The sequence below is a fragment of the Mastigoproctus giganteus genome, chromosome 3 (assembly GCF_048544385.1).
Source record: "Mastigoproctus giganteus isolate SK-2022 chromosome 3, ASM4854438v1, whole genome shotgun sequence".
In the NCBI taxonomy this organism is placed as follows: Eukaryota; Metazoa; Arthropoda; class Arachnida; order Uropygi; family Thelyphonidae; genus Mastigoproctus; species Mastigoproctus giganteus.
The window spans coordinates 98,683,794-98,707,695 of NC_143577.1; the positions used below are offsets into that span (position 1 = coordinate 98,683,794).

Genomic DNA, 23,902 nt, shown 5'->3' on the forward strand with positions numbered 1-23,902 from the left:
GGTGGAGTCATATACCTATCTGTGAAAAGTCATTAGCTGTAATAATGATAAATGGCTGGAAGTCAAGAGAAGAATAAATTTTGGATGTATAGCATTCAGGAAATATAGTCACATATTGAGGAGCAATATCCCAATTTGTCTGAAATGTAAAATAATGAACTAATGTATACTCCCTACCATGACTTATGGAAGTGAAACTTGGGCACTCACCAAAAGAATGGAAGAGAAGCTGAGAACTACACAGGGAAGAATGGAACGAATTATATTGGGAACCAGACTGTTAGATAAGAAGAGAAACACATGGATTAGGCAGCAAACTCAAGTAAAGGACATTCTTATTAAAACTAAAGAACAAAAATGGTCTTGGGCAGGACATATAGCTTAAAGACATGATGACAAGATGGATTAAGAAAATAACAGAATGGTAGCCGAACGGAGCTAGAAGGAAACCTGAAAGACAACAACAGAGATGGACAGATGAAATTCGTGAGTTTGTGGGTAGTAAATGGATGGCCATTGCACAAAACAGAAGGAACTGGAAAGTTGCTGGGGAGGCCTTCATCTTGCAGTGGATTGAAAATGGCTTATGATGATGATATGCCAGTCTCATGCAGAGAACTAGGCTTTGGTACTGGTAGTTATTCAGGATTTTTCAACATAAAAATTGGCATATTATCTCTTTGAACCTGAATATCTCAAGGACTAAACAAGCTTTTGACCTGATTCCTTTAAAATTTTCCAGCCAACTTTCGAAATTTCCATTATTTTAACAGTTTCATAAAGGAAAGTTTGCTCAGTAGTTCTGTTAAGAAACTGTTGAGCAACGTGAAATCTAGTTTTTCTATAATGATCACTCATACCATGTGAATATTAAGATTGCTTTTTTAGCTACTAACTAAATCCCTATATGTTAAGGTAACGTTTTGCAAACTTTGCCAGAAGCCAGAGACCATACATAGGTCTGAGGATGGCTTCCGACAAAAAGAATAAACCAAATTACTGTGATGTTAATATTAATATAACATAAACAAAACTTCTAGTTGATAATTACAATGTATACTTTAGGTTTAATACATATTATATTATTAGTATTAGTTTTACCTGTTTAATACAATTTGAGTAATAAGTACAAGGGTAAATAAACAAAATAGATTATTAAAATGGTTATCCAGAATTTCTTACCTGTTGCCAGCTATTTGTTTGTTTGTTATTTAAATTGCACACTTTTGTAATTTTTCCTGCGTATGAGATAAAAAATTGAATAAATACAATAAATAATTTTATTCATATATTCGTTGAACATTTATTTTTCGATTCAATCAATTCAGCGAGTGCTGCACAAGCATGGGGAAAATTCCGACTTACATAGCGTTCCACAGAATGCAACCCTTACGTAAGTCAGGGCATTCCTGTATTCACCATTTAGTGCAAGGAAGCCACAGACTTCTGCTGCACTGGCAAAAATATATATATATATATATATAAATAAATAAAAACCTAGGAAGATAACAAAATACAAATTTTATGCTTCCCTCCTCGTACAGTTGACCTTTGAATTTATTCAAACTGTCAGCCTCAACTACCTGCAAGGACAACTTGTTCCAACAACCAATGACTCGCTGGCTAAAAGAAAACTTCCCACAATATAATCTAAACTGCAACCTCTAATTTGAATTTTAATGGGCCCTGGAATTCTGGAATGGGTTCTGGAATTCTTGATAACAGTGACAATTCCACTTTCATTCATTTTTCTAATCCCTCTCAGAGTCTTATAAACCTCAATCAGGTCACCTCTGAGGTGCCAGGTTGCCAAGCTCTGTAGCCCTCATCTGAGTCTCTCCTAATACAGTCATCCTTCTGCCAATCTCACCATTCGAGTTGCCTGTCCTTGAAAAAAGCACAGTCTTTTTTCAGATAAGGTCTCCATACTTGAACACAGTATTCAAAAAGTGGTCTTACAATAAATTTATACAGTGGGATTATGACCTCCCTATCTCTACAGGATAACATTTGATAAATCATCGATAGGACACCATGGGCTTTCCTGGATGCCTGTTTATACTGTTCAGAAAACTTATATTTGCCAAAATTGTAATGCCCAGATCCCTTTCATCTCCCAACTGTTTTTATTTTAACCCCACCAAGTGCATAATTTATTTGGAGGTTGCTATTCCCCAAGTGTAAAACATGATTTTCCTTTAACCTTGCATTTAGCAACATCAAAACATAGCAGCCACTTCTCTGATCATCTCTGAAGTCTGTTCAAGTCATCCTTAGGGAATGCTGCTTGGCACTGATCATTAATGGCTCTGCCAATCTTTGTCTTCTGCAAATTTTGACATCACACCTTCTGTCCCTTCGTTGATGTCATTTATGAAAGTGAGAAACAACAGCGGTCCAAGAGCTGATCCTTGAGGGACCCCACTCTTAATGTAACACTAATCTGAAGAATATCCATTAATCACAACCCTCTATCTTCTTTGCAGCAGCCACCCAGCAATCCATCTTAGAATCTTACCAGTAATCCCAACCTATTCAAGCTTATACAGTCACCTCTCATGAGGGGACCAAGTCAAATGCATGCTAAAATCCAAATAAACCATGTGGAAATTGTTCCCTAAATCCAGCTCATGAGTAATGGTGTCAAAATAGCCTACTAAGTTAGTTAAAGATGATTTTCCCTTAAAGCCATGTGGTGTGTCCTTCAGAATGTGATAGCTATTTAAATGTCCCTGGATTGCACTATTAATCATTGCCTCTGAGATTTTTCCTACCACTAAAATCAGACTAACCGGTCTGTAGTTTCTAACTTCACTCTTAGAACTGCTTTTATGTATTGGTGATACATTGGCATTTCTCCTGAGTCCAATGATGCCCTCATAATTAACCTCAATGGTTAAAAGCACTCCTTTGCACTCTCCCTCAAAACTACCAGGTATATGCCATCAACTCAGGGAGCCTTACTTGCCTTAAAGCTCAAAAGTTTTTCTAATAATCAATTGTCTGTAATTATGACATCAGTAATTTCACATAGCTCAGCCTCACTTGCACAGCCTGTTCTCAGCATAGAGTATTTCATCATTAAAGACTGATGCAAAGTACTTATTCAGTTCATCTGCAACATCAGCTGGGTTATCCAAGACATTCCCACATCCAGTACCCAAGGGTCCGATCTCAGTAGCTTAATTTTTCTTTGTATTTGCATACATGAAAAATATCTTGGCCCCATTCTTTGCTCTCTAAGCCAATGGTTTTTTTCGCACACAGCCCTGGCCTCCCTAACCTTATTTGTGGTACTATTGCAGATCGACTTGTACCTGTTGTAGGCTTCAGTACTTTTCATCGCTCTGTAACTGTCCCATGCTATCTTTTTCTATTCTATTTCACTAGCCAGCTCTGCAGTCATCAATTTCAGCATCCTCCTCCTACAATACTGGACTTAGCACAGTATAGCCTTAGTGGCTTATGTGCCATGAAAAACCAAAACCAAACTAAACCAATCCAGCAATATTTTCTTAAAGGGACGTATTCATTCATAGCTTCTGTGATTTTTGCTTTAAAAGTATTGCACAATTCAAATATATTTGCCATCCCTCAGCAATCCGGCCGACCGGGCTAGCCCGGTCGGCTGGTAAAGTACCCGGCAACCCAAAGGTCGCGGGTTCGATTCCCGCCTCGGGCTTGGATCAAAGTACTGCAAAAACCTTGGGAGGTGCAATATGGCCACAGAAGCCGATGCGCCAACAACTACCAAATCAAAAAAAAAAAAAAAAAGAAAAACCTCAGCAATCCGCCCATTTCATAGATGCTATATAGCACCTTAAACCATCAAAGTCCCCTCTTCTGAAGTTAAAACCTGTGCCTTTACTTTTAAGTACTGCAACATCATGTTTCACCTTCCATTCGACAATTGCATGATCACTTCCTGACAATAGGCACCTCCGTAACCAGGTGGGCAGGAGCGGCAGTGCATAGCACACGCTTCTTGATTAGACCGGGATTCAAGCCCGTGACCACCAAATACGGAGGATGCGGAAAGGTCAGGGAATGACCACCGCATATCTCCGGAGCAATATGGCCTTAGTTGCTAATGCTCCTAAAAACCAAATAACAATAACTTCCTGACAATGGTTCCTGTACTTTAAGCCGTGTAATGTCATCTGATTTGTTAATAATGACGAGGTCAAGAATATTCTCACCCCTTGTACATTCTCTAACATGCTGGTACAAATAATAATAATCTAGTTTAAAAAAGTTTTTCCCTGTCATGTTCCCTTAACTCCTTAACAAACCCATGCTGTGTCTGAACTATAACTGCAGTCTTGTCTAGATGATCCTGCAGTGCTTCTTACAGACCTGTTAGTTAAACAAACAAATCTGCAATTACCCATGTCACCTTTCGATTTCCCCCTTTGTGAATTGGGGATGCATTTGCACATCTCCAGTCCATGGGGACCTCCACTAAGTCCAAGGATGCCCTCATAATCATAATCATGACTAAGGGCCTGCTTACTTCCTTTGCTACCTTTTTAATATTACTGGATAGATCTCATTCACCACAGGTGCCTTTCTTATGTTTAACTTCAACAATTTCTCCTGCAGTTTGTTCTCAATTATTATGAAATCCTTTAGCTCCCTGTTACAGTTTGATAAACTTCTGGCATTCTCCTCCCTTAATAATTCCTCATGTGTGAATGTAGATGCCAAATACTCATTCAGTTTGTCAACTACCAGATCAGAATCATTGACAGTCACACCATCGATATCTAGCGGACCAATCTGATTCATCTCCTTCCTTATAGAATTTACATAAGTAAAGAAGTCTTTACTGTTTTTCTTTGCATCATTTGCCAAAGATGTCTTGTAATCTGCCTTTGCAACTTGATTACAGACTATCTTATATCTACCATAGGCATTTGTGTCTCCTGATAATTTGTCTCCATGCATTTTCCTTCTCTGCCATGAGTCTCGTTAGTTTATCTGACATCCATTTAGGCCTAAACCTTGAACAGTATTTCTTAGTTGGTATGAAAAGCCTAGTAGCTTAAAAGATTAATTCCTTGAATGCATCCCATTTAGAATTTGCCGTTGGAAACATCATCAGTTGGTTCCATTGTATAGAATTTAAAAACTGTTTTAGACCACTGTACTCACCTTTACGAAAGCAAAAACCCTTCCCTTTACCGCTGATGGTAGTTACATCTTTGAGTAAATCCCACATCAGTACCCTGTGATCACTGCCACCTAGCGGTTCCTTTATCTGCAGATTCTTAATTCATGAATAATCACTGCTTATAATCAGATCAAGAGTATTACTCCCTCTGGTTGCCTCTCAAACTTGCTGTTGCAGAAAACAGTCATCGAGTAAATCCAAAAAGTGTTGCTAGTGTATGAGTGACCAACCCACGTGTTCCAGTCTATATCTGGGAAGTTAAAATAGCCCATTATAAATTATATTCTTCAGAATCTTCTGGTCTGTTGGTTACTCCTATTCTCATTGTTCCTTTGCTTCCAACTAACTCACACCACACAGATTCTATGCTGGCAGGTAACTTCAGACTCAGCAAAAGCTGTTTTCACATTCAGGCTGCTTTTGATAAGATATAATAATCTAGTTTAAAAAAGTGACATGTGATGTATATTTATTTGTCTTTTTGTCAGAGAACATTAATCTTCCTCTGAGTTTTGTCATTATTAACAGGTGTGATCATATGACCTTATGTTGAACCATGATGACCTCTCCATTTTAAATGTAGGTGCAGCACATACTTCCATCAGCCAACATGTGTTTTTCTGCCATTGATTTGTCTATTTGTTTCCCTTACCACCTCCCATCATTTATACGAGAAATAGCAGCAAACCTTTTTGGGGGTGATCTCAGTGATTTCCACTTTGGTTAATGAGAATCATTGCTTTCTCATTGGGACACCAAGGTGGAAGATTGCACAAAAATGACTGGAATTCCAAAGGCATCTGGCACATTTTTATCCACTCGCAATCAGTCTGGTTGCAATAAACAATGCAGAAGCACATATCACAAAAAGTATCACAGAAGCACATAACACAAATCTATTCGGTGATGTGTACAGTTCCACAAACATCTCTCTTTCCCGAAACCATGATGGACCTTAGATTGCACAGCACCTATGAGAGCAAAAACAGAGCATGGGGCTATATATGATGCCACCCCAATACTGAAAATCTTTTAGCATTTAAACGTGCTCAAGCTTGCCATGTCAGACATCAAAGTCTGAGGAATTTTTGGAGTTGTCTTATGTCATCTGTAACCCAGTCAACCAATTGCCACACCTCATATACTCAGTTGGTTACAGAGAGACATTCCATTTTAACACAGACTGAAATGACGATTTCACGTAAAGAATTTTTCTAAGGTTATCTCAAATAAAGTAAAAAAAAAAAGATGTCCATATCCTTCATATTTATCATCTGAAATTGTTGATGCACTGGGAAAACATTTGCACATATTTCAGCATCCCGCAGTGCTTCTTATGATTTAAATGATTAACTTGTGTTATTCAACTGAATATTTATTGAAAGGAAATTTCCTGACTCCTAGCATAAAGCAATTATTTTAACCTTTCCCAAAGCTTGAAAGAACCCACAGATTCCAAACGATTACTCACCCATAACTAACCGTTTTTTGACTAACTGTTTGTGTGAACTTCTGGAACATTGGGTCAGTATGTTCCAACAGTTTTCTGACTGCAGTCCCTGGAGTATGACCATACTTATAGCAATTCATATGACCATACTTATTAGGGTCCTTGAGGTGTCACAGACATTCTCTCAGATATGCCAGACAAGCTGTACTTGCTACCTGGGAGTCTAAAGCGCTGATGGAACTGATATTCGGGTGACACTCAAGTCGGGTGACCCAATTTCGGTGAAGTCCGGACGGTCTGTGACAGCCAAATCCTCTGCTTGCACCTTCACAATGGTGGGACTGTTAGTAATCCTGGGTATAACCTCCATGCACAAGTACATGGTGGGTGACCACCCAGGTGTGAACCAACATAAGCAGGGGTTGAGGTGAGGCGCCCCTCTATGTTAACAGGCAGTACTAGGTGGTAGATGAATCTCATCAACCGGTGCAATACCACCACTTTGCTTATTGGAGGCTTGAAGTGGTGGAACCCATGTTTAGTCTTCAGAGCTAAGTTCCGGTCAACCCTTCCCCATCTCTTCCATCATGCAGTATGATTGACTTTTGAGGTTATGATGAACATTGTGGCGAGATCCAATCTTCCTTACGTTTCGAGGGTACAGCTCTAAAACGGTGTTCGCAGGCCGGCTGATAGTTAGTACACCGGACGACCGAACCTATTGGTAACTCTCTAGTAGGCTTCCGGATCAGCTAGTGTATAATCTTGCTATTTCTGCTCTGCCAGATAGTGACTGGAGGGAGTCCGAGTAGCGTGTATGCGGGAGGCATTGTCGAGGCCATGCTATGTCAAGGATCTGGGTATATTCTTACCAAATGTACGCCATATCCAAAAATTTCATTACTTCATACAGCATGACCCACCCACTTTTTCTTACTATTGAATACACCATGAATTGTCAAACTAATAGAGTAAGCTTATTTGCGAAAAGATCTAAACCTCCTCCCAAACACTTCCTAATTCATTTTATAAATATACGTGGTCCAAATTCTAATATCAACGATGTCCATTTCCACTTGCAGTCTGCCAAACCACATGTACTTTTTCTGACAGAATCTTAGTTATCGGTTGATTCAGCTACTGCTCATCTCAATTGCCCAAATTATTCACTGTATGATTCCTTTCGCCTCAAAGGTGGTACTCGTGCATATGTCCATTCCGATATTCCCTGTCAGAGACTTGGTAATTTGGAATCTGCTCTCTTCAATCTTCTCTGGCTTAAAATCTCTCTACCTCATTGTGTCAAATTCATCTGTTGTCTCTATCGTTCTTCCAACTCCACTAATCACATGGAGCTCTTTGACTTCCTCTCTTTGCAACTTGAATTTCTCCAGTCCAACTTTCCTAACAGTGAGGTAATTTTCCTTGGTGATTTTAATGTTTGCAACTCCAGCTGACTTCCGTTTTCTAGTCACACCGATCCAGCTGGTCGAGATGCTGAGGCTTTTGCAATTACTAATTTACTTACAAGAATACCGGACAATCCTAACCATACAGCCAGCACACTTGATCTATTTCTTGCAAAGAACCCTACTAAGTACACGGTCGAAGTGAGAGGTCCTTTAGGCACCTCAGATCACAACTTTGTGATTGTCTCTTCTCCAATGGAGCCTTTATCTCATGGCTATTCCCAACCTCGTGTTGTTTGGCATTACAAGAATGCAAACTGGGATGACCTGCAAGATTTCTTTTTTTTGGTCGGATTACTGTTTCAAAACTTCTGATTTCAACATTTTCTCAGATCGTGTCAGTGAAATTATTCTTGCTGGAACGGAATCCTTTATCCCACACTCCACTTTAAAATCTCGTTCTTTATCTAAACCTTGGTTTTCCAATAAATGTGCTAAGGCTGTTCAAGAGAAAAACATTGTGTATTGTAATTGGCTTGTTTCTACTTATTCAGTTTCATTTTCTGCTTACACCAAAGCTCGCAACAATTCTAAAGTAGTTATTAATCAGTCCAAACTAGAGTTTAAACAGGCTAAGGTAGAAAACTTGCTTCTTGCCCCAATGATAACCAAGCATTCTGGTCTCTTGCCAAAGCTATTGGCCGCAACTTTTGCCCATCTCTGCTCCCACCTCTGTCCTAACCAGATGGTTCTGTTGTCACTTCAGCCAAGGATAAAGCTGACCTGCTAGCATCCCATTTTCCTTCCAGCTCATGTATTAATGATCTTGGTAAAACACCTCCCACCATTCCCAACATGCTCCATTCAATGCCACCTGTGGTCTTCCGTCAAAAGGATGTCAGAAGGATTTTGACGAATCTTGATGCTAAGAAAGCTCCACGTCCTGATGGTATTTCTCCACTTGTTCTCAAAAACCTGGGCTCCTGAACTTACTCCTGTTCTTTGCTGCCTTTTTTCACTTTCTTATTCCAAAGGTGTTTTTCCTTCTGCTTGGAAATTTGCTCATATCCAGCCAGTTCCTAAAAAGCGTGACAAATCCCTCCCATCCAATTATCATCCCATTGCAATTACCTCTACTCTTTCTAAAGTAACTGTGAATTCAGTTAACCGCCAACTCTTAAACTTTCTAGAAACCTTCAGTCTGATCAGTGATCGCCATTATGGATTCCATCAGTGTCGATCCACTGGTGATATTCTGGCTTATGTTACCCATTTATGGACAAATTCAATGGAAATGTTCAGTGAAACACAAGCAGTTGCCCTTGACATCTCAAAGGCTTTTGATCGTGTTTGGCATAAAGGTCTTCTAAACAAGCTTCCATCTTGTGGTTTGCCAACTGTTTTTTGTAATTGGTTATGCAGTTTTCTCTCCGATCGCTCACTGAGGGTGATGGTAGATGGCTCTCTGTCTTCTAACTTCTCCACTAATGCCAGTGTCCCCGTAGGTTCAGTTCTTTCTCCCACTCTTTTCCTCTTGTATATTAATGACCTTCTTCCATTGACTGGAAATCCTATCCATAGTTTTGCCGATGATAGCACATTGCATTCCACTTTCTATTTTGATAAACCTTGCCCTGCTCAATCAGCTTCACCTTCTCGAAAATCTGCTACCAATTCCTTAAATGCCAATCTTCAGGTAATTCTCCAGTGGGGCAAAGACAACTTAGTTGATTTCAATCCTTCTAAATTCAGTCTTGTCTTATATCTCGCAAAAAGGATTTTTCTGCTCCTATGCTTATCTTTGGTGACACTCCGAAGTGCCTCTGTAGCCAGGTGGGAAGGAGCAGCAGAAGTGCATAGCACACGCTTCTTGATTAGATCGGGGTTCGAGCCCCTCACCACCAAATACGGAGGATGCGGAAATGTCAGGGAATGACCACCACATATCCCGGAGCGATATGGCCTTAGTTTCTAATGCTCCTAAAAGCCAAACAACAATAACAGTAACGGTGACACTACGATTTCCAGGCAAAATGATATATCTCTTTTGGGGATTACCGTGACTTCTAATCTCTCTTGGTACAAGCACATTACAAATATTGCTTCCTCTTCATCTAAAAATCATGGTTTTTTCTTTCGCTCTCTGCGTTTCTTTTCTTCCAAACAGCTATTCACTCTGTACAAATCATAAATCCGCCCTACCATGGAATATTGTTCCCACATCTGGGGTGGTACCCCCAAAATCTCTCTCAGGCTTCTTGATTCCATTCAGAAGAGGGCAGTTAGGTTAATTAATGACTCATGTCTAACTGAGTCTCTCTCTCTCTCCACTTGCTGTCTCATGGACGTACTGTTTCTGCTGTATGCCTCTTCTACAGATATTTCCATGGGCACTGTTCTTCTGAATTGGCTTCTATAATTCTCACTCTCTCTCTTTCAAAACAGTCCGAACACGTGCCACCACTAGCTAACATCCATTTACTATCCAACTTCAAACTCATAGAACCAAATTTTCATCTTCCTTGTTTATTCTTTTAACTGCCTTTTTTTTTTTTTTTTTTTTTTTTTTTGAAACAACCTCCATATGTATTTCCTGAAAATTAGTATACAGAAGTTCAAGTCCAATGTAACAAATATCTTTTTTCATCTTGTCAACCTCCAACCCAAGCACGACTAAGTACTATAGGTTCTAATACCTCTCGTGTTTGGGGTTTACATTAAAAAAAAAAAAAAATTACAGCACTTTTGAACGGGGAAGTGCTCCCTGAATCTATGGCTAGTTCAGCCAGCATAGATCCTCTGTTGTCCTTTTAATGTGTTCCAAATTCTCGGAGAAATTTCTGCTATTATTAAGTTGTCCATTCTTCCTGCTCTTTACCTCTCTTTAATGTAAATTCACTAGCAAATTCATCGATTGTCATGATGTCTCTAAAATTTTTATAGTATAAGTTGGTTATAAGCTTCCTTTCAGGGGTAAACTCCACTATGTTGAAGATTATTACATTGGGATTTCTCCCTTAAGTTTTTCAGATTGCAATCCTAATTTAGTCACTTCTGGGTGGCTTTCAGTTTTTTCAAATCCTCTATTTGTAACTTCTATTAGGACACTATTATTTTTGATTTTGCACATATTGTTAACTCTGATTTGTTTTAAGTGAGGTCTCAGTTTGGTCACGACAGTGTCTTTTACTGCCTCATTAGATTTGAGAGTTGAATCAGGTTTAGCTTTTAAAATAACTGTATTTGTTTCCTTATTCTTAGGCTTTTGCTTTGTTTTGTCAGTTGTCTGTCTAGGTTACTGTTTACCTTTTCAGTAGGTTACCTTTTCAGTTACTGTTTCCACTTTTGCTTTTAAAACTATTCTCTGTGTTGAGTTCAATGATTCTTTGTTCTAACATAGACCAATATTTCTACAGTCTTATGGCAGATGTGATCCTGTGCAAAAATTCCTCCACATATAATTTTACTTTTTTCACCTGTTTTATAGGATCTGTTATTTCATTTAACATGTCCTGTTTCATTTCTTCTCTTTTTTACAGGTCTGGCTCTGCATTTTCTTTGTCTTTGTTGTCCTTAGTGTCTGTTTGGCTTTTTGCCTTTCTTCCCTTCTTTGTGCTAAGGGGCCCAGGGGAACAACTTTCGAGGTCTTCCATATTTTTATCATTTGGCAATCTCTCCCTGAGAACTCGATCTAAGGGAGGTCGTGAAACCTCTGTCTCTATCGGTAAATTCAGGTTTTTTTTGGCATAATTTTGCTCTTTATGTGGCATATTAATATGATATTGTTGTTCCTGAAGTTGTAAGGAGTAATTTGATTTGTTATTTTCACTTACACAAGATATTGGCGTTTTCTGATTGCAAGGGTGGATGGAATTTTATTTCTTTCTTTCGTCGGAAACAAAGAAAAGTCTCTTAAATATCAAAGTTAAGTCGAATTTTTTGTTATATTCAAGCTCCCTGTCATTTAAAATATCTCTACAATTGTTTTTTATCACAAAATAACTTGTAATTTCCAATTTCTGAGCAGTCAAAAAATTTATGTTGGTGCTAATACAGCGATTGTCGTATCGACCATATTGGTTTGAAATACACTGGAAAACTGAAAAAAACTACTAAACTAATTAATATAAGGGATCTAGAAACTTCTTCTAATAATATTCTCTCCAGACTATCTGACTAAGCCACTCTTAGTAACCCTAACACCCCGTGTATTTGGTTGTTCCATACGATCCCAGTAGGTCTTGAAATTCCTGACATGTTGCTTTCCAGGCTTCTGCATATTCTAATAGAAGCAGTGTGAGAATCACTTTCACCTCTGCCTATGGCTAATGTTAATCTATTAGTCTGTGTGCCACCCAGGCTCGCAGTTTTCCGACACACCTAATACTTCCTTGATGGCATCAGCAGATATTCTTGCACCCTTTCTATTTAAGTGTATCCCATCCCTGCAGAAACAGTCTCTCTCTCTCTCTCTCTCTCTCTCTCTCTCTCTCTCTCTCTCTCTCTCTCAGGGTAACTCGTGAATTTTTTTTTTTTTTTGGCTGGTGCCTCAGGCTTCCTTGTACCATATGGCTAATAATAATAATAATAAAATAGTGTTTTGTTACTGCAGAGAGCTGCTGAAAAAGTCAAAAATGCATATACAAATACTAATAAAAACAAAACCAGTGGAATTTTCTTATCAGTAGTTGAGTGGCGAGTAGTCCCATCACTATGCATTGGATTGACTGTTCTTTAAATAAAACTATAAAGAAAAGTAAAACAAAATATTTTAAAGTATTGATAGTATTGCAGTGTTTAAAATATAGCATATATATAATATTTTAAAATCTGGGGAAGAATAAGGAAAACCAGGTAATGGTAAAAGAAGTAAAAAAAAAAAGTAGATATATACTCAAACTTAACTTTCAAGGATGGAAGAAGGATAAAGAAGAAACAATATGAAAAAGAAGCTGAACTGAAATATAAAGCAGAAAAATAAAAAATTAAAGCATTTACTGAAGCACCAAAATGAGCTGGAGAAACACTTACAGCATGCAAAGAACTAGAAGTGTTAGAACTTGAAGTTACTCAGCATTTTTCACGTTCATGTAAATCTTAAAACCCAAAGGAAATGTTAGCTGTAAAAACACCTTTGAAATTTGGAAATGAACTTTTACAAGCATTTTCAGACTTTCAAACCATTAATGGATATAGCAGATGCTGTGAAAAAGAAATGGCAAATTTTTCTCTTTTTTTTTTTTTTAAATCCAACAAAATACCTCTGCATAAACTGTAGTACTTTTGGAATTCAGTAATTAAATGAAGCATTTATAATTGTAAGATATTGATTTGTAGTACATTGGAAAGAAAAAGTAAATTTTATAGTGAACCAATTTATAACTGAACATTATTGTATTGATAATAGTTAATTTGTTGAAACAGGGGAATGCAAATGGTACAGAGGAATGCAAATATAGGTTAATTGAAAGAATAATCAATCACTTGTTAGCAGTCATCTTTATATTTAATACGGAAGGCATTTTCTTTCAAAAGTCAGTGTGAACGATAAGCTTAACCGATTGGGCTAGAAGTGATCTCAAATTGAAGCTATTTCTTCTTAGGTGTGCACAAAGTTGTTAAAATTTAAAAATTCCGAATAGTTTTTTTTTACGGAATGGGCCAGTTTTGTAGTACAAACAAGAAAAGTTCAACATTCATTTCATAGACGGAGCCACAGGAAGATGTTAAACAGTTGTCTAAGTTGATAAGATATTTTTTTTGATTAGCAATTTGCACTATTTAAATGATTAACAATTTGCACAATCATGTCCTTTGTTCCAAAAAAAATAATAATAATAATAAAACTCTGCTGCAAATTGCGAAATTGCCTACCTTAAAAGAAAGAAGTACTCATTAGTATTCCATTGCACTGTTTGTTTAACATTGACTGATAAATAAATAGCCAGAACTGCCGTGTGGGTGTCAGCCGCCTGTACACAGTCTTTCATAAGACTACCCTCTACTAGAAAGGGGTTACAAAAATAATTAAAAATTTTATTATATATTTATTATTCTAATCACAGTACAACCAGTTCAAAGTATTTTTAAATACATCATAAAATCAGAAAAAATATAAATAGGTTACAAAATAAATTTTCGGCATATAAAGAAGATTACATAATATGATAATAACCAGTTCTACATTTTTTTTTCTATATTGGGCTCCGGAAAAAGTTTTTTTTTTTTTTTTTTTTCCTTATCATTTACTTTGTCTGACTTCTGGAATTCAGTAATTAAAATATAATAATATTAATATATAATAAATAATTACTTTAAATATTTAGTGTAAAATTTAATTATTACAAATTTATTTTTAATTAATTATAATATAATAATAATCAACATTTATTTAAATCATATGTTGTAACAAAAATCAGTGCCAAAATATTTACCAGCAAATACCAGACTAAAAACTCAAGAAAAATGAACACAAAATAACGAAGTTTTTACATAAGAACAAAATGAAATAAATAAATTCTGTGGACAATGTATTATTTTTACTCCAGGGATAGAAACGTACAAGGTTGTATTGTTTTAAATAAAACATAAAATATATAACATAATAATTTTATATATAAATAATTTTTTTTTGGATACATTTACAATTTACCAATGATGCAAGTATGTTTTTTTAGATTTGTTCCAAGTTTGCAGAGAACAAACATAAATGAGAACTACTAGAAGGTGATTAAATAAATACTGTATGCTAATTAATGGTAACATATTTATCTATTGTGCAGAATGTAAACCTAATTTTAAGTTAGGGTAATAATAGAACTTTTATTTATATTTTTGTTATGTATTGTGAAAAATAAATATTAGAACTAGTTTTAACAGTTATTTAATTTCAGTTCAGGAAAACGACAGTGGATTCTTTTAGGGGACATACAAATTGGAATTTAATGAATTTTTTTTTTTTTTTTTGTCCCTGGTAAATACTTATTTATTTATTCTGTAAAAGTAAATGCACTAATATTTTGAGGAATGTGCAAAATCTTTAAACAATATAATAAATATTACTTACCTTTAGTAGTGTAAACTATAAATATATGCCCATGCTGGACATTGACTTTGCACATGACTAGACTAAAGTGACTAGATGTCCCGGATTATGCAGGAAAATCCTGGATATAACCATGGCAAAGCCGGGAAAACCAATGGTACAACAGAAAGAGTTTTTTCGGTAGTAAATAAGTTGTGAACATCAACAAAAACACAACTGACATAGAAATGCTGAAAGTAACTACAAGTTAAGTGCAATTTTGCTAATTCTTGTGAAGAATTATTAAGAAAAATTCACTCAGCAGAAAAATATATTTAATTTCTCTTGTTTTCATTGGTAAAAGAAGTATCCATTTTTATTAGTGTTATTTCACAGAAAAAAAAACATAACCTTTTTTTCACTAAAAAATGAAAGTTGATTAAAAACATGACCCCTCTAATAAGCGAGTTTTTTGTTTTTTTTCCTTCTAATTACAACTGTTTTTCTCAGTTCATGTCCGTCACACAACCTTTTTTCATCACGTAGCATAACACGAGGGGTGCCGTTACAGAATTTGAGCCTTTCTGTGAAAAAAAAAAAAAAAATGATAATATAGGCTTTTTTTTTTTTTTTTTTTTATAATATTCAACTAATCGAACCCAAATGCTGCCCCTTTGATGAGCTGCCTGTGTGTGGGGCACACTCTGAACACCTGCGCGCAGTGGCTCTACAAACAGTTCGCATTGTGCACTTGAGCTTATACACTCATTGCCATTTGTTATGTTTAATACGTTTAAAACGTTTCGAAGTCATCAGCTTTGAGTTTATTTGTTTTTTAGGGTGAGTAATAATAATAATTTATATCACAGTCAGGAAGACGTGTTGTGTTGAACATATTGAGCAAAGAATGTACACACCTTTTCGTGTTTCTGCAAATGTATTCAGGATCTGTCTGAAATGGTGAAATCGAAGAAAATTTATAAGTTTCCACAGATACAGGATTCGATGTGTACTGGCTTACTTGCTGATGACAAAAACATGCACTACATTTCTTTAGGATAACTAAACAAAAACTCTGCTACCAATTGCGAAATTTTCGTAATTGATTGCACTACATATTTGCTGGATACTGAAGAGGTACTGTACAGCAGCTGCATCTGCAAGAAAACAAAAGAGACAAAACACTAATAATGAAAGTTTGACTGAGTTTTAAAGTGAAAGGTGAGTTTTTAGTGTACATACTTTTTAATGTTCAGTTCTTTTCAGTAGTATTTTATAGAGATGGCAATGAATTATCGAAAAATTTTCGGGAAAATATCAGGCAATAAGAACTGTGCTACCAATTGCGAAATTTTCGTAATGGGTACAGCTATTTGCTATTCGATGCATACTGGCTTACCTGCTCATGACAAAAACACGGACTACATTTCTTTATGACAACTAGAGAAAAACTCTGCTGCCAATTGCGAAATTTTCACAATGGGTACTGCTAGTATTTACTTAAGTAACAAAAATTACAATTAGTGCAGTAACATTAATTTTTATTTTTTTATTAAATTAGTTGCTTAATTATATAATTAAGCAACTAATTTCGAGAACAGCCACAGGTTTTTTGTATCTGCCTTTGTGTGGGGGGGATAACTTTTTTTTATGCATATTTGGCCAATGTGCATTATGCCCAATATTGTATTGTTGGATGCAGTATATTAAGATGTAGGAAACTGATTCTGCATCAGTTTGGCCTGTTTTTAATTGTGGTAGAAAGCACTGTTGTGAATACCTATCAGCTTTACAATTAAAAACAAGCCAGGCTGATTCAGATACTATTAGCCTCATAGTATGAAAAATAAAAGCCATTTAGAAAAATACTTTCATTTCTTGTGCAAAGTTTTGGATAAGCACACAGTGTAAAACTTGAGTGAGCTGAAGCAATGTTCTCTAAACTATTTGAGGATAAGTTTTATGAACAAAACATTGGAGATGTGACTATTCTGTTTTTCTCTTTGTAGCCCACCAGAACTGCAGTTTTATAGTAGCATTGCATCTATCTTTGTACAGATACCAGCTTTGTTGCTGATGATCAACATTCCCCAGTTTTTAACTACACTAGACAAAAAAATGACATTAGTACTTATTCTAAATGGTATTTCATTCCACTGCCAAAGTATTACAGAGTATAGTTTATTGGGTTATATATCTCCAGTTACTCATAGGTAAGCTATGATAATTATTTCCCATTAAATGATGCCTTTATAGCACAGGGTCTTCACTAAAAGATGCAAGAGTTTTAAATGCACATCTCCATAAGTATCAGTCATAACAGTAGAACTGACATCATTGCAGAAATAAAATAATCATCACCATAAAAAAAATGTCTTAGTATACAGAAATGTGTGTTAATCATTAAAATATGTTATTAAACAAACAGCATTTACCAGCATGGTGCAATTTTAATACAAAATTTGAAACTATGGGATCCTTCATAATGATTATAAAGGAATTTGATACCATCATAATCGTAAAGATCATCAATAATCAAGTTAGTAAAGAAATTTGAATTAACAGATGATGTAAAAGACAACAAAAAAGGCGGAGTTGGTTGGATAATATTAGTGTCTAATTCATGTAATGCTGGATGTGGAACATAGGAAATTTTGCTTTTGCTGTTACTTGGGTAAAACTAATCTCGGTTTGTTTCATAATCTGAAAGAACATGCAACTACACCTTTACAAAATTCAGATATTTCAGACTCAGATAATAATAAACAAAAAGTTAATTTCTACTCTAAATTTTACAATTCCTTTGGCAGAATACTGTCATTGATCAAGTATGGTTATCAGTTGAGATTCATTTTTGCTATAACATCTATGCTAAATAAACTTGAGGATCTGGGTCTGAAAAATCCTTGTAAAATTGAAGAAATACCCCCTTATTGTGCAGAATGCATAGTGTGGGTTGTTTCAACAAAAGGCCAATGTATCAGTCTTTCTCATGAAATTGTAATTACTGCTCTTCATTTACAACTTCTTCATATTGACTATATACCTATTTTTCAAAGATTGAGAAAGTTGGAGGAATCAATTTTTCAAGAGTGGTGCATGTTTTCATCCAAGTATGGTATTAAATTTCATACCCAAGAATTTTGGTAACATTCTTTTTTGAATTGCCTATTTAGAAAATATGATAGCCACCTCATGTCCATGATATTTGTCATAACTTAATCCTTAATATTACTTGCTGTGAGATATAAAGTTAATAGGAAATTAAATCTGTCCTCAAAGAAATTGAAAACATCTTGAGTAGTGGAGAATTTTCTCTTTGTGTACAAAGGGTTGTTCACGTCTGAGGAGCTTTTATTAAATATTTTTACATAACAAAAACTATATAAAACTGTGCTTGTTTCGCTTAGACATCCAGTATTGTATTGGTAATATATTAAGAAATAAATTTAGTTAAAGCTTCTGCTTTTTTTGTGCAGGCCCTGTGTTTTTCATAAAATTTTTATATTTGATATTGATGAAACATTTATTTTTCTGAACAAAATGAACTAAAAGCCATGTAAAGGGTATTTGAAGTTTCTAGCCTACCATTGAAAGAATGAAGCAGTCCATAAGTTTTATTTAGCCGCCCAGGGGCTACACACAGTGTCGTAACTATAAAAAGTGGATCCCAATGCAAAGTTTAGTGTGGGCCCCCTGAAAATATCTGTTTTGGCAAAAATGAAAAATCCTTAAAAATTGCCCTGAAAGCAGCAGCTATCCTAATACCATTTCACCTCTATTCACTGCAGTTTCTTTTGTGCTGTGCAGCTAGCTAACAATAACCACGCTTCATGTGAAAAAAAATTGTTTGTAAACGTAGTAAATTTTATCATAAACATAACTAAAAAACTTACATTTTTACTCAATTTTTTTTCTGTTTCAGGCAAGAGGGCATGGCCCCCCTTTTGGTCATGGGCCCCAATGCACAGCATTGGCATAATTATGCCACTGGCTACACATTTGATCAATGTTCCCTCATTTTTTCTTGTCTGCTTACATAGATATTACTGTTGGTCCCACCTCTGACTGCCCCTGCACTGTGTGAATAGCATTATTAGTTGTCCCGAAGTGTAATCTTAAACCATACCTGGAGAATAGGGTGGGTATGACCATTCATAACCTAAATCGTTGCCTCTCCTGTCAACGTTGTAAATGGAAACATTGTCAAGTAGGAAGAGCATCCTCATTGGAGTTTTTTTTTTTTTTTTCCCTGCAATGTTTAGTCTCTTTGAAATTTGAGTACCAAGAAAGAATAGCATTCATTTGTAATGGATTTAGCCTTTTGAAGATAATGAATGAATATCATCCTTTCTTTTTCCCACCAACTAATACCACCACTTGGATAACTTTATGGAACCCTTTGAAATTTCTTACGGGGAGATCTTTTATAATGCTACTCAGTGTACTGTTGTTTTGTCTTTGAATCATAGCACTGAATCCAAATTAATTTTGTCATCAATTACTAGTGTGAATTGGGAAAATTCTTTTCATAATTTGCCCTTTCCCTCTTCATTCATCTGCATTAAAATTTTTCTGTACATGTTTTGCATGAAATTTTTTTCATACTCAGCTCAGTTCTCTATGGACAATATGACACTCATTCACAGGATATGTTTAGTGTCTTTACTATGTATTGTACTACAGTCCAATGCTCTTTCAAAATCAGGTCATGAACAGAATCATTGTTTTCTGTAGTTGACTAGTTGTCCAGCCCTGGGTTCATCATTGGTGACTGCAATTCCCTTGAATTTAGTACTACAGTTATTGACGATACTATATGATGGACCTTATCATGTAATGTCTCCATTGTATCCTCATGGATTTTCTTTTCAGATGGTTCTTTCCAGAATAAGAGCTGTATAATAATTTCATTATTATACAGCTCTTATCAGATGAATTATTGGTTTTGGTGTATATGCATGTGACTTTTAAATTCTTTAAAAAAATAATATATTTGGATTATATAATATATAAATGAAAATTGTATTATATAAAACATAACTTAATATTGTTTATTTTATTTTCAAATACCCCTCATAATACTGTCTAGTGTGGTATTAACAGTCGTGTTTTTGACTTTTATAATGCAAAAATATCTGTCAAAGATTAGTTGGCATTTCTCTCAACCTGATGAATAAACATTATCCAGTGTCTGGAGACTAGGCACCTGTGAGGTGATCTGATTCAGGTGTATAAGGCCTTGAATGGTTTGAGCAAGCTCAATGCTGATTAGATTCTTTCTCTTGCCCAGATTAGTCACCTGAGGAGACGGAAAGACAGTTCTAGAATAGATGTGCAGAAATTTGCCTTTAGCCAGTGGGTGTTTGAGTGCTGGAACAAAGTTCCATTTGTAGTTGTAGAAGTTGACAGCTTAAATAAATTCAAGGCAGAATAAATTCTAGACAAACATTAGGAGTTAATGGATGGGTAAAATGAGAAGTTTTTTTTTTTTTTTTTGGGCTGATGCTCTATAAGCTCGCTTGCTTGCATTATATACAGCCACTCCCTGACTTACATAAGGGTTGCATTCCGTGGAACTCTACGAAGTCAGAATTTCCCTAAATGCTTATGCAGCACTTGCAACTATGCACGCTGAATTTGATTGAAGCAAAAAAGAAATGTTCGACGAACATGTAAATAGAATTATTTATTCAATTTCTTTATCTCATGCACAGGAAAAATTACAAAAGTGTATAAAATTACAAAAAGAGAGAGGAGACAGGCATAACGTCAGCAAGTTTTACCTTTCGAGCATCATTGCCAGAATTAACTCCAGCTGATAAGCAGACTGCTGCGGAAGTTGAGGGCTGTGGAGATTTAGAAGGGGTTTTTTCCAACACATCACAAAATTTCTCTGCAGCTGCAGAATCAGCACTGGAGACTTTACTGCATACTTTATTGTTTTGGAAAACAGCGCAATGCTTGAACCTATTAAACCACCCATTTCTTGTCATGAACTTGGCTTGGGATTCACCGTACTTATCTTTAATATCTTCATAAATACTTCTTGCTTTTGCTTGAATGGCCATTGGACTCAGGGGCACTTGCTTCTGAATCTGATTTTCCATCCATATTATTAATAGCTTTCCATTTTCGATATAGCACCTGAACACTATTTTGTGATCACTGTTGATCTTAAATGCATTGATCCTTTAACGTTCTTTTATATGCACACTATCCCTTAAAATAGTATTCACTGTTGAAGCAGTGAGACTTAATTCCGTGCAGTAGATGACAAACTTTGTCCTGCTTCTTACTTCTTAAACATTTTCATCTTCATTTCTAAATCAATTTTGTTTCATTTCCTAGCACTACCAGCACTTGCACTTTCAGTTGGGCCCTTTCCCTTTGCCATTGTAATAAGTAAATAGGAATGAAGAGAAGATTCTGAAAATTTATTTGTTTTTTTTATATGGTCGAAGGTTTCAGTGAAGGAGAACTCATTTCACCATAATACCGTAACATAAAAACCCACAGAATTCCAGTTATCAGTATTAATGCAAATGCAATAAGGTCACGTTTACTACCCATTTATAATATATTGCACCAACAGAAAACCCCAATAAACCAGAAAGTGCAAATTGTTATTATTGTTTTATGGTTGTGACCTCCAGAAATGTGTTTTAGAAAAATATCACAAATGCATTCAAAGTTGATTCATATAACAGAACATATGATAACGATTGAAGTGTAGTGCAATTTCCATTATAAAAATAACCTTTTAGAGAGATAAATAGCTTAGTTATATAGCGAAAATTTCAACTTCCGAAGTCTTGGAACGAATTACCAAAAAAATACACTGTGTTATTGGGTTCACATTATGATATTTTCACGATACCTCCATTTATTCCTATGGGGTGCAAAATATATTTCCACGATTTTTTTAAGTTTGCACCGGCCGGCAAAAACTTATGTAAAGTTGAATTTCCATAAGTCGAGTATTACGTAAGCCGGGGAGTGCCTGTACCTCTAGTAATGTTAATTATTGTTGAAAACATAGGTCAATGTTTAAGTGCTAAGAAATCATAAATTTATTATTTTGACAGGTTTCTTGATGATGGTTACTATGAAAGTCAAATTTGGGCCACGTCTGTGTGGGAACTAGTTACTTAAAGCAAAAAAAAAAAAAAAGTTCTTGATCACAAAATATAAGATCATGCTTGGAAAATGCCATGAAATAAGTCAGCGTTATTCGATGTGCAGTTTTTTAGTTCTGTAATGTCTGGAGTCCTCTCCAGACACTACAGGAGGATTATATGATGTCAATTAACTCCAGACTTCAGGGATTCTGCAAAAATTAATTGGTGGAAATGCTTTTACAGCATGATGTATGCTACTCAGTAAAAGGAGAGAACACTGCCACAAGCAGTTACATGGGATGTGAGGGATGCAAAGAATGTGAAAAAAAGTCTCTCACACACACATGCACACATTTTTATACTAATGCTAGAAATGTAGTTAATAAATATGATTAGTTTGAAGCAGCACTATTCATCATCATTATCAGCCATTTTCAATCCACTGCAGGATGAAGGCCTCTCCAGCAACTTTCCAGTTCCTTCTGTTTTGAGCACTGGCCATCCATTTACTACTCAGAAACTCATGAATTTCATCTATCCATCTCCGCCTTTGTCTTCCAGGTTTTCTTCCAGCTCCTCTTGGGTACCATTCTGTTATTTTCTTAGTCCATCTGTCATCATGTCTTCGAGCTATGTGTCCTGCCCAAGACCATTTTAGTTCTTTAGTTTTGATAAGAATGTCCTTTACTTGAGTTTGCTGCCTAATCCATGTGTTTCTCTTCTTATCTAACAGTCTGATTCCCAATATAATTCGTTCCATTCTTTGCTGTGTAGTTCTTAGCTTCTCTTCCATTCTTTTGGTGAGTGCCCAAGTTTCACTTCCATAAGTCATGGTGGGGAGTATACATTGGTTCATTATTTTACGTTTCAGACAAACTGGGATATTGCTCTTCAGTATGTGACTATATTTCCTGAATGCTATCCATCCAAAATTTATTCTTCTCTTGACTTCCAGCCATTTATCATTATTACAGCTAATAACTTGTCCCAGATAAGTATATGACTCCACCTTTTCAATTACTGCTCCTTCAATCATTATTTCCCTTTCCGTGGCATACTTGTTCATCATTACTTTTGTTTTAGCCATATTCATCTTTAGTCCAAAATCCTTACTATCTGTGCATAACTGATTAAGATTTTCCTCTAATTCTTTGGGATCGTGGCTTATGACCACAATGTCATCTGCAAATCGTAAATGGTTTAGGTACTCTCCGTTCACATCGACTCCTTTCTGCGACCAGTCTAATCTTCTGAAAGCTTCCTCAAGGGCAGCAGTAAACAGCTTCGGAGATATTGTGTCTCCTTGTCAAACTCCTTTCTCGATTTTAAATTTGCTACTGTCTTTGTCTAGTCTAATAAAGGATATAGCACTCTCATATATTTTCTTCAAAATCATAATATATGGAGTATCTATGCCTTGTCTTTCCAGTGCCCGAAACATTGCCTTATGCTGTATGGAGTCAAATGCCTTTTCATAATCCACAAATGCCAGGCATAATGGTATTTTATATTCATTTGCTTTCTCCATTAGCTGTGATATTACGTGAAGGTGATCCATAGTTGAGAATCCTGTCCTAAAGCCAGCTTGCTCTTTCGGTTGATTCTCATCAAGTATTCTTTCTAATCTGTTAGTAATGACCCTTGTGAACAACTTGTAGATATGGGATAACAAGCTAATTGGTCTATAATTTCCAATTTCTGATTTATCTCCTTTCTTATGCAGCA

General features: G+C 35.9%; 1 protein-coding gene across 1 annotated transcript in view; it reads left to right on the forward strand.

Annotated features, from left to right (window-relative positions):
- Positions 1 to 23,902, forward strand: part of LOC150088179 (solute carrier family 35 member E2B-like) — a 90,559-nt gene that overhangs the window by 45,432 nt on the left and 21,225 nt on the right. Inside the window, exon 5 of the mRNA XM_090370059.1 lies at positions 17,066 to 17,269. Coding sequence (XP_090226185.1) covers positions 17,066 to 17,269 — 204 coding nt within the window. The remainder of the gene's footprint in view (positions 1 to 17,065; positions 17,270 to 23,902) is intronic.